General features: G+C 34.7%; 1 protein-coding gene across 2 annotated transcripts in view; it reads left to right on the top strand.

The window, feature by feature from the left end:
- Window positions 1–12,543, top strand: part of LOC115435701 (oxysterol-binding protein-related protein 10-like) — an 89,077-nt gene that overhangs the window by 40,680 nt on the left and 35,854 nt on the right. For both annotated transcript variants that reach the window (XM_030158293.1, XM_030158292.1), the window contains exons 5-6: window positions 1,938–2,355; window positions 7,969–8,093. In XM_030158293.1, the coding sequence (XP_030014153.1) occupies window positions 1,938–2,355; window positions 7,969–8,093 (543 nt within the window). The remainder of the gene's footprint in view (window positions 1–1,937; window positions 2,356–7,968; window positions 8,094–12,543) is intronic.

Genomic DNA, 12,543 nt, shown 5'->3' with positions numbered 1-12,543 from the left:
GTTTATCCCTTTCTGATATTGCGTTTTAAATACATGTTTCTTTGCTTCAAAAATTAAACACATGTTGTCCAACTGAGTGGACATTTTTGCAACTCCATAGAAATTAGGTTCATTTAAAAAAAAAAATTCAGTCACATTGTTTTTTTCATGCCTAAAGAGGAATAAAAACAGTCAGGAAAAAAAATCTGACTAAGGTTCTCATAATTCATGCATGAAAGGGTTAAGGTGTTTGCTTACAAGTGGGATTTTGTGTCTGGTGACAGACACCAAAAACAAATATGGAGCCAACCATAGTCTAGAAAACAGTAAAACCACAAATCACCTCTGACTACAAAAAAAAAAAAAAAAGAAGATATGTAGGTAAGTAGTAGAATGTTGCAAGTGATTCACTTCATCAAATCACCAGAGGCTGGTTGTATAAAATAAATGCTTATGCTTATGTTCTTAACATAGTATTAATTTTTTAGAGCTGAAATCAACTCCTCTAAACAACACTCAGTTTGCACTTTCACTACAAATCAGCAGTAAATAAGTCACTATCACTCCTATTCCTTAATATTTCAAGATGTTGAATATTACATCCAACTACAAAAAGCCTGAGAAAAAAGCCTTAGAACAGAAACTATAGGATACACAAAGAGTTGTTGCTGTTTGAACAATGCCACCATCTCATCCTGGTGTATTGGTCTGAACTGACAAATTTCAGAACGTTGCAAAGCTGTACAAGAAGCTGCTAATTGCGCTTCATCCTATTGCGAATTTTTGGTCTGAACTGGGCTTTATTCAACTTGGAGAAGTCCACCATGGAATTAATGACATCACTTTAAACCTTTTAATGTGTTGTTATTTTGTTGTTGTATTTGTTTAACCCATAAAGACCCTAACATCTACCATCTAACAAAACCGTCTACTGAACTAAACAGTTTAATACCTGTTGATCCACTAATCCTATCAATCCATGTCAGTAATTGGTGTAAAATACAGTTATTCATCTTTTCATGGTCATCATATATGACCCATTTGGACATTCAGAGGCTCTGTAGTTACCATGGAAACAACGCCATCTTCTACAACATTAATTCACCAGTAAAACCCATGGAGTTGGATCAATGACAGTGGATGGAGACACTGGGTTTATGTTCAGTTAATGACATATTTTGTTGAAAAAGTCACTTTTTCTTCAGTTTTCTCTGTTTCTGACATAATACCCCTCAACCTTAATCTGATCTTTAATGAACATCTACATGATCAGTAAATTAAATATAGGAAAATACATGATTTACACTGAAAAAACAAAAATAAACAAGATAATGTTACAAGAAATGGTGATAAATCCCTAAAGAAAGGTTAAATACAGAGAAAAATTCATTTGGTAACTGACACAAAGGTAGCACTGGGTATTTATGAGTTAATTGTACTACTTTTTTTGTTATGTGCCTAGGGACTACGGATGCAAATGATCATTTTAGCTATGATCAAGCATATTTACATCTGATACTGGCTCAATACAGATGTTCGTTAATGTGCATGGCCCCTACCAAATAAACTAAATAAATATAAAGTGAATACATTAATTGTCACTGTAGGAGCCATGTGCTTAACAGTTTATCTTTAAAAAAAAAACACTGTTTGCATATTCAAAAATGCTGGAAATGGGTACTAGTATTGTTTCTTTTTTCAGTTTTTGACTGGATCTTCAAGTTTAGCATATTACATTTTTGTTTGATCTTTTACTGTACATGCTACAAAAATACATAGAGGTCTGTCTAAATTTAGGTTCTCAGCACCTCAGCACTTAAAGGAAGTGTTGTTTTAGTTGTCAAAGCTAAGAAGGAGTAGTGTGAAGAATAAGGAATAAAAGGTTTTGATGCAGAGCTTTTACATGTAGTGGAGTATTTTCCTCCTAATCTTCTCCTTGTGTCTTTATTCGCTCTTAGGACCTTTTGCTTCTAAAGGCCACTTCATCTGCCACCTTAAGCTGCCTTGGGGAATGTCTCAGCATGCTGCAGCACAACGTCAGCCAGGCTCTAAACCAGAACCAGAATCAGAATCAGAACCAGAATCAAAACCAGAATCAGAACCACATCCCCAGTCCCAGTCCCAGTCCCAGCCTCAGTCAGACGTCAGAGGGTTTGAATCAGGGAACCCCCACAGACAGAGCGAAGCCGTGGGGTCAGCGTCAAAACTCCGTTGTGAGCCAGGTGGAGCCCGGCGGCCTCAGGTCCAACAACCAGAGCCCGACTCACAGCTTCGGAGAGAACCGGAGTCCCAAACACAGCAGCAGCAGCTACAGGGGGAGAAGAGGAAGTGGACTCAACTGTGTCCAGAACCAGAGTCAAAGCTGGGCCCATGCAGGTGAGAGCAGGAATGGACACTAACACAAGTCCATTAAAGCAGAACTGTTAATGCACTGAAAAGAAATATATATACAGGGTGGGGAAGCAAAATTTACAATATTTTGAGGCAGGGATTGAAAGACAGTGTATGACCAATTAGTTTATTGAAAGTCATGAGAATTTATTTGCCACAAGAAAATTGACATAATAGAAAATGTTTTTATTCTATGTGTCCTCCTTCTTTCTCAGTAACTGCCTTCACACGCTTCCTGAAACTTGCGCAAGTGTTCCTCAAATATTCGGGTGACAACTTCTCCCATTCTTCTTTAATAGTATCTTCCAGACTTTCTCGTAATAGTTTTGCTCATAGTCATTCTCTTCTTTACATTATAAACAGTCTTTATGGACACTCCAGCTATTTTTGACATCTCCTTTGGTGTGACGAGTGCATTCAGCAAATCACACACTCTTTGACGTTTGCTTTCCTGATTACTGATATGGGTTTCTGAAAAGGTATGGATAATAGTGTTAGGTATGATTATGCCATCAATATATGTTTGGTTTCAAAACAATTAACGCCGTGGCTGCTGAGAAAAAACAACTAAATGTTCATTGTAAATTTTGCTTCCCCACCCTGTATATAGCATATTTTTCACTTTAGTTTTCTCTTGGATCTTGGTAGGTAAGTTTTATTATTCTTTTTGACATGTGGAGATATACTGGGAGATGTTACAACTAAGGGAAAAGTTTAAGGAGCTTGTATATATTTTTTTTAAATGACTATTTGGTTCACACATTTTTACTCAGTAGAAGTTTGGTTGTGTAAAAATACACACACAAGTACTGATTCAACTTCTTTACAGCCTGTCTATGGAAAAAACAGGCTCAGAAAAGTATAAAGTAAAAGTAAAAGGTAGCCAGTGTTAATGTGCAAAATCAATTGAACATCGTATTATATGAGTAGAATGTGCAAGTTTCACTATAACCATCCTTTAAACTTCATATCAGATCAAAAGCAACAGATAAAATGAAAATAATAATGTGAAATTTGTGTAAATTCCTTTTCAATATGCACGACACAACTAAAAAAAACTTATAATGACACTTTTCCTCTGTGATCCAGTCTCCATTTACAATCTGTTTTGTCTTTGTAATTTTAAGTTTTCCAGCTTCATTTATGTGTAGGGATGTCTGATAATATCGGCCCACCGATATTATCAGCCCAATATTGGCATAAAAATGTAATATCGGTGAATATCGTTATCAGGTTTTTTGCCTATAATTAAAACCAATAAAATAATGCCTTGATTTCGCCGGCATTTACCAACGCTTAAATGAAGCATTGTTTGTAGCTGAAAGAAATGTGCAGTTTTCAAAATTGTACAGTAGAGTTACTACACTGCAATAAACTCATGGAGGGAGAGAGAGAAAATAAATAAATATGGCATTTTTTCCACAACTTAAGTTGAAGTATGTATTCTTTGCACAGACAGTGTTTACACTTTGAAAGCCTTGTTGCATTTGAGAATGCATCCAATGGGGCATCACAATAAAATTAGGCATGATGTGTTAATTCCATAACAGGAGATATGTGATGTTACCTAAAATTAGTTTAATATCCCACATATATTGGCAGCGGTATCGGTAGATATCGGAATCGGAAATTAAGCGTTGGGCAATATCGGCATATCGATTTTTGGCAAAAAAGCCAATATCGGACATCCCTATTTATGTGTGATATTCACAGATGAATAGTCGTTCTGTTTGTGTTAATTTAGGATGAAATTGGTCCTGTTTAGATGAAAATGCACAATGATTCAGAATAAAAATACATTAAAACTTAAGTAACAAGCCTGTTTTTAACCATTAAAGACCTAAACAGCTACCGTCAATCAACGTTTAGTAACTTTTGAACCATTAATCCCATCAATACATGTATATAATTCAGGTAAAATGGAGATTCTCAGATATTCACCGTCATCAGTTATGACATTTGGATGTTCAGAGGCTCTGGAAACACTGTCATCTTCTACAGCACAGATGTCAAACATGAGGCCAAATCCAGCCCACCAAAGTGTCCAATCTGGCCCCTGGGATGAATTTGTGAAATGCAGAAATTACACTGACGATATTAACAATCAAGAATGTTACAATCATTTTAGGTCAGTTCAATCTCAAGTGGGTCAGACCAGTAAAATACTATCATAATAACCTATAAATAATGAAACTACAAATTTTTCTCTTTGTTGTAGTGTAAAAAAAAAGTAAAATTACAAAAAAATGTTTACATTTACAGACTAGCCTTTTACAAAAAATGTGAATAACCTGAAAATTCTTAAGAAAAATAAATGCAATTTGAACAATATTACACCTTAGTTTATCATTTATAAATATGCATCACAACTTACACATCACAGTGGATCTACAGATACACAAAACATTTCATAAGAGGCAGAATATTGGTACGATTCCACATACTTCATATTTGTTTATGTTATTTTCAAGTACGGTTCGTAGATGTAAACATTTTCATTATGGAATTTGACTTTTTTTTCACTCAAAAACATAGAAAAAAACTTTGGAGTTGACATTATTTCTAAGTTCTTATCCTATTATTTATATTATTTTACTGGTCCGGCCCACTTTATATCATATTAGGCTGAATGTGGCCCCTGAAATAAGTTTGACACCCCTGTTCTACAGTATTGATTCATCAATTAAATCCTTGTAGTTTCACAAATGACAGAGGTTAATGACACTAGTTTTTATGTTCAGTTAGTGACGTATTTTGCTAAAAAGAAAAAAGTCACTCTTACCGCAGTTACATATATTCTGATTTACTGAAGTGCAGAAATTTGATCTTGAAAAAATAAATATATGTCATGTATGTGTCTGTGGTGAACAGAGCACATGAGCAAATCTCTCGTCTTCTTCCTCTGAATCTGTCTCCACACGACTGACAGAAGAGCTGATACTAATAGCACCATGAGGTTCTGCATTAGTCTGTTGGATCCTTCGCTGCTGTCAGATTTACAGCCTCAGGAGCCCATAAATGTGAGACTGGCTGGTGTTGCTTGCTGTTCCTCCATAAGATGAGCAATTTGCACATTTGCCAAATTACAGAAAACAAGCCTCATTTCTCCTGTTTGTTCTATTCGTGTACATAAATTGGCGATGTGTAATAAGTATAAATTTAACGACAGGCCCACTTTTCCTCGCTTTATGTTGTTCGCAGTGTACATCGTTAGCAGGATGCAGAAATTTGTGGAGATAAAAGTACCTCTTTTACAGTATTTCCTTCTGTTGGGGTCCAGTGTAAACTGTAGATCTCCAAATGTTGATGTAGATGTTTGTGATAAACTGATTGAACTGAATGATGAAGCGTTTCTTGTATGGGTTCAGCTTCAAATCCATTTCCTTCTTAAGCTAAATAAACTCTTGGATTTGCTTCAAAATCCTTTGTCACAAAGTTGAAATTGGGCCTTTTTTTTTTTTTGCCTATTTGTCTTATTTATATTTTATGTCTCCCTGCACTTTTATTGTAAAGCACTTTGTGATTTTATCTGTGAAAAGTGCAATAGAAATAAAGTTTACAGTACTTACTTAAAGGGGTCATATTTTGTTAAACCCACTTTTATTAGACTTTGGTACATTTATTTATGTATTTGGACCCTGATAATTCAAAAAGTTTGAATTTGAACCCTCCAGGTGGTGCAAAGCTATCTTTATATTCATTCTGGCAAAAATCAAGTGGATTTCTACAACCTGTTTTGAATACCTGCTTAATTACCTCCACCAAGGAGGTTATGTTTTTGCCAGGGTTTGTTTGTTTGTTTGTTTGCTTGTTTGTTTGTCTGTCCGTTAGTGTGCAACATAACTCAAAAAGTTATGGACAGATTTGGATGAAATTTTCAGGGTTTGTTGGAAATGGGATAAGGAAGAAATGATTAAATTTTGGTGGTGATCGGGGGTGGGGGGGCCCACTGATCAGCCTTGGCGGAGGTCTGCGCTCTCCGAGTGCTTCTAGTTTGTTATGTTTTATAACTAGTTACGTCACAACATTTGCATATATAAGGTCAAGACTTCCGACGAACATTTCTCCGAGTATCCCGTAATTGTTTATCAGCAGCAGCAGTTGTAGTCCTGTACTGAAAATATGTCCAAACTTCGAGCCAATTACCTAAAATGTTCAGCTGTTTGTTGTATTAACAATCACATGGGGCGTGAAGTGGCCCATTTGCATTTAAAGCACTCAAAATGACCTTTCTGGTGTCATTACTCAGAAATAGGGTTAAAAGATGGACATGTGGAGTTTAATTGATGAAGAATTCAGACTCAAGCATAGTATTTACATTTTATGTAGACCACAGAGAAATGTTTTGAAATGCATAATTCCATTTAACAAAAAAGCAAAATATCACTCCTTTAAGGTTTACTTACAGTTTTTCTGAGCTCATGAATTGACTTTTTAGAAATACCTGGTTCTTACAGGACAGCAATGCTACAAACATACACTGTAAGCCCGGACTTTGTATTTACTAAAATACTTTAATTACAATGTACATAAATGATTTAAGTTTTATTACATTACTATAAATTGTTAAGTATATTCTACTAATTTGTAGACATAGTTGAAAATACGAAAAAGTTTAAGTTGAATGGAATTAAATCACTAAGTTTTAGTCATGACCACACATTTTTATCTCTGCATTGCATTGTGGGTATTGGACATGTTGTTGAAAATGTGTTATTTTTATGTGCAGGGGTTCATTTGGGTTGTGGTGTTAGTGTTAATTTTGACTTAATGTGTGTATGGCAATGTTTTTTGTGTTTGTTTTTGTATTTTGTAGAGCTTCATCTTGAGTGATAGCCATAGGCTGAACAATGGGTTTCCTGTTCATCTATGATTGTTCTATTTCAATGTGAATCTTTATACCATACCAAATTAAAAGCACTTTGTGTACTGGCAAATTACACTGAGCTAACTTCCTGCCCAACTTCCATCCACACTGCAATATATTAAGTTGAATAATTTCATAAAGCAATTTATATTGCAAATGATTTTAATTTAAATCAACTTGGAAATGAGTACAATGAACTGATGATATTAAGTTAATGATTATACAAAGCAATTGACATTGCAACAAATTTGAAGTTAAATTAACTTGGCATTTAGTGTGTTGTACTTAAAATAGCAATTCCAGTCAAATCAAGCATTTGAGTTTAATACACTCAAGTTTTCATTACTCATTACTTAAATTTTGGAAGGCAACCGGTTTACTCAAATTTTTTAAATAAACTCAACTTATCTGGTCTTACAGTGTATAATGATCTTACAGACTACAATCCATCACTGCCAACAGTAGTTCATAAAGTAGTTAAAATATTCACACACATAAAAACAATCCTATGAACTTTATTTGTGGGATATACTCAATGTTAGTACTTTTACTTCAGTAGAGGATCTGAAACATCTTTCACCAGTTAGCAAAACTCATTCATTTGTGTTTAATAATGTCATCCAGTGCAGGAGTCACAGAAGTCCCAGTTGGTGCTTTTGCATTATTGCCCTGAGTACTTGTGTGGTCACGATCCTTCAAGTTGGCTGTTTTAATGCTGGTCCTCTTTTCAGATGGTCCTGGATCTCCCAGACCTCCTTCTGAGAAGCAGATGAAAAACAGCACATCGACATCACTCTCCTGCTCCAACAGACCTCCTTTCACTCAGACACAGAAGGAACCTGGATGCCTCACTGAGGTAAAATACACACCTCATTTTGTTAGTTTGTTTATTTTACTAAAGTTAAACTCTTGAGCTGAATAAGAACAGGTTTTGTCTTGTAGAATGATGTGGTGTGAGCAAGTGAGTGATGTTGTTCTTCACACTGGGCACCTGTTGAGTTTAGAATAAGTGGAGCATGTTAGAGTGGGAGTGAGTGTGATGTCTCCCCTGTGATTCCCACCTTCATCTTGTTGTTATTCTGTAAAGATGGTGTTGGCTGTTATACTCGCTATAGATTCAGGAGTTGTGTTTGAAGAGTTCCTAGTTTTAAGGAAAATAGTAGTTGTTAAAATTGTTATGGTGTTTATTTATAAGTGTGTATCTCACAAGTTGAGTTTTAGATGCCATTCCCGATGCATCTCATTACGACCTGGTCTCACAGGATTCTATTATTACCTCCGCCAAGGAGGTTATGTTTTTGCCGGTGTTGGTTTGTCTGTCTGTCTGTGTGCAAGATAACTCAAAAAGTTATGGACGGATTTGGATGAAAATTTCAGGAAATGTTGATACTAGCACAATGAACAAATGATAAAATTTGGGTGATGATCGGGGGGGGGGGCACTGATCTGCCTTGGCAGAGGTCTGCGCTCTCTGAGTGCTTTTCTAGTTAATTTAGTAACTTGTCTGTCAGTTGGAATCTATCCAATCCAATCCAACTTTATTTGCAAAGCACTTTAACCTCCTAAGACCCAGCTATGGGTTTTCTGTCCACATTTGTGGACAAGAGTTGCACAACTTTATATATGCCAAAAAAAAAAAGAAAAGAAAGAAAAGAAAACTGTCCACCACAAAGGACATTCCATAAAAAATGTAAAAACTGTATCTGAAAAAACTGTTGCATTATGATGTTTCCAATATAGGCACTTATTTAATAAAAACAAAAAAAGCTGGTACTTTGCTGACATTTCCTGGGTCTCAGGAGGTTGAAACAGCCACAGTGGACCAGAAAAATAAATAAAAACCAAAATAACAGAGTAAAATAGAAGAATAGATTAAAAGACATAGAAGAACTGTAAAAAAATAAATAAATAAAAATACAGAAGACTAGATAAAACCAAAATAACAGAGTAAAATAGAAGAATAGATTAAAAGACATAGAACTGTAAAAAATAAATAAATAAATAAATAAAAATACAGAAGAATAGATAAAACCAAAATAACAGAGTAAAATACAAGAATAGATTAAAAGACATAGAACAACTGTAAAAAACATAACTAACTAATTAACTAAATAAATAAATAAATAAATAAAAATACAGAAGAATAGGTAAAACCTAAATAAAAGAATAAAATACAAGAATAGCTTAAAAACATACAAACGCTGTACAATTAAAAACAACAAAAAATAAGAACAATAAACCAATACCAAATAAAACAACTGAATAAAAACGATACATTCAAACATCTCACGTGGTTTCAAAAGCCAAGGAGAAAAGATAGGTTTTAAGAAGGGATTTAAAAACAGACAGAGAGGAGGCTTGTCTGCTATGGAGAGGCAGATCGTTCCATAGTTTAGGAACTGCTGCTCTAAAATAATATATTAAAACAGCACAGTGACACAACAACACAGGCTGCAGAGCTGGTGTTCCGGTAGGCTCAAGTGGCTTCATGGCTTAATTTTCCCATGATAAAGGACTGTATGGTGGTGAGGAAATAGTGGCAAAATCATTGTAGATATAGCATACCTACAAATGCATTTTTAAGCTGGTCTTTCTCCTGTGATACTCAAACTCACCCTTCCACCCTTCCAGAGTTTCATATGGTTCTAGATTAGTGTCTTGTGATTCTCTGTCATATGGATGTCCCTGAACTACTCCTGTGTGATATCCAACCTCATCTCATGGGTAGAATTTGACCCAAAACAGGGTTAAATTTATACAAATGCTAAATTTAACATCTGCATCTTCTGAATTACAGGCAGTTTCTACTAAATTTGTCATGGTTCCATCTAGTGAAGCAGTCTAATCAACTGATCAATCAATTAATCAACAGTTTTGGTCCAGGTGTCAAAGGTCTTGCAGTTGAGAAGAGGAATCCTTCCTCCTGAAAATGAACCGTATTTTCTTTTGTGTTGTGACAGTGTATATATTTAATGTCTGTCTGCAATCAAGAAATGTGTTAGTGCTGATGATGACAGAATAGAGTGGTTGTTTCAGTTCAACTTGGCTGTCAGTGAAAAAACATCAGCTGGAATTGTTTGTACAGTATTACATATAATTTATGTTGATTCTCTGGCTCTGCTCATCTGTTGTTGATTGACAGTGTCTTGTTTACCCGTCATGAACAGGGTGTGTGATGTGCATGATGCAATAATGAATGAAATGAAATTTTAAAAAATCCAATCAAGGATGATTGATTGACAGAGGGCAGTGCACAACGACTATAATCCAACCCCCAAGTAAGAAATATATGTAAAATTATGGAAAATGCCTTGAATTTCATTGTATATGACCACAGTATATTTCATTTTATTTCCTGAATCCATTCCTCACATTCAAGGAAAACTGGGTGCAGGAACAAATAAAGAATTAAAATTATTAAGTAACAAAATGATTCAAACCAGGTGATATGGTGACTGAAATCCTCATTTGGTTAAAAATCAGGATCCAGGAAAGGTCTAGTCCTTTAGCATCAAAAAGTGGCTGAAAATGAACACTTTGACAACAAATGTGGGTCTGATCAAGTAAAAGTGAACATCAGCTTGAAAAAGTAAATCTGCACACGTCATTTATCAAGTGGGCTCATTTTTTAGCTAAAGATCTCTCTTTTATGAAACTGTTATCCTTTTTAAAATACCACTTGTAGAAAAAAATGTTACAACCAATTTTATCAATTATACTTTTTACACCATAGCCATAGCTCAAATTTGACGCAAAAAATTATATCTAAAAAATTTGAAAATATATCCATTCTGTTGATTGTATTGATGATTGTTAAATTTCAAGTTTTACATTTTCATTATTTTGTGAATATTATTGATATTTATGAGTTGCTTAAAAGGCCCTGTACACATGTTACCACAAAAATACCAATTTTAAATTTTCAAGTTACTTATAATTCAGATATTTGAGTGAAACTTTCAGAGAGTAATGATCTTTTGATACATTTTTGCTGATGCATACAATAGTAAAGAGTCATCCATGTGTTACTATGGCAACCTGTCTACGTGTTACCACATTCTCATGTCAATAAAACAGATTTTTTAATATTTTACTCCAAAATTTATTTTCAGCCTATTTCAACATAATATCTAAAAGGTTTTGTCCTACTTTGATATCAATTTCTGTCAAGAACCGCATGTTTGGAATGTTTGCATAAAGCTTAAAAAATTGATGTCCCTTTCCAGTCCATTTGTTACTGACATTTTTCACCTAAAAATTTAATCTCCCCAAATTTTGAAATACATAATGTTAAAGTGTTTATAAATACCTACACACATATGTAGAATAAATGCATGTAAACTACTCTGCTTACATGACAGCGAACACGAAATGTGTCCATGGGTTACCAGTCGATCGGACCCATGTGCATGAAAATTATTGAAATGTTTTAAAATGCATACAAATAGGAAGGGATTTAGCTATTTCAGCCTCTACCGTGCAGAACAGAATTAAAAGGCTCAAGGAAGCTGGATGTATTTCAGTGTGTAAAGGACAGAAATTTAAGCCTAGACTGAATTTTCTTATCTTTTTTTATATGGAATTGATAGATAGAACCACATGGATCAGGATTACTTTTTCAAACCCAATACAGAAAACATACCTCCATTTTTTGTCATAGGGTTTGATCCCATAAATTAGTTTTGATTTACTCATTATCTTGTTCTCTTACTGGTTTTTTGGAGCTTGGATGTTAACAGAAAACAGACTATAGAGGTTTTTCTCAATCTTCTATTTGTCTTTCCGATCCCTCTGTCTCCTAACTGTGAAAAACAACATCAGTCTTGTACGTCAGTGAAGTATCGATGTCTGATACCTTTCTATCTTTCTTTTTATTTTGTATTTCTCACTGCCGATCCATTGTGTAGTCTGTCTTTGTTAATGCAGACCTTTCTGGAGTCCTCATCTGGGTTATAACTCACACGTCCTCATAAACCTGAGTGAGCTGGGGCTGTTTATGTGTGGATCAGATCCTGCCTCCTGTCACTTTCAATCTCTTTTTTTTATCCTGGTTTCTAATAAATTGCTGTGGCATGGTTTCATCAACAGGGGGAGCCACATCCAAAGCCTTTTGAACTTGGTTTACTTTGATTTGTTGTACTAAGTGATTAAAAAGATACAACTACTTTTGGAGTTTTGTGTAGTTATATCATCATTGATTATTGACTGTCTTTCTCTGAAACCATTAACAACTGCAGACAATGCATATTATATTGAGTCAAATCAGACACAACTCAGTCCTTTACAGTTAATTTCATTGTATCTGG

The sequence above is a fragment of the Sphaeramia orbicularis genome, chromosome 16, assembly GCF_902148855.1.
Source record: "Sphaeramia orbicularis chromosome 16, fSphaOr1.1, whole genome shotgun sequence".
Taxonomy (NCBI): Eukaryota; Metazoa; Chordata; class Actinopteri; order Kurtiformes; family Apogonidae; genus Sphaeramia; species Sphaeramia orbicularis.
This window is presented reverse-complemented; position numbering and strand designations above follow the sequence as displayed.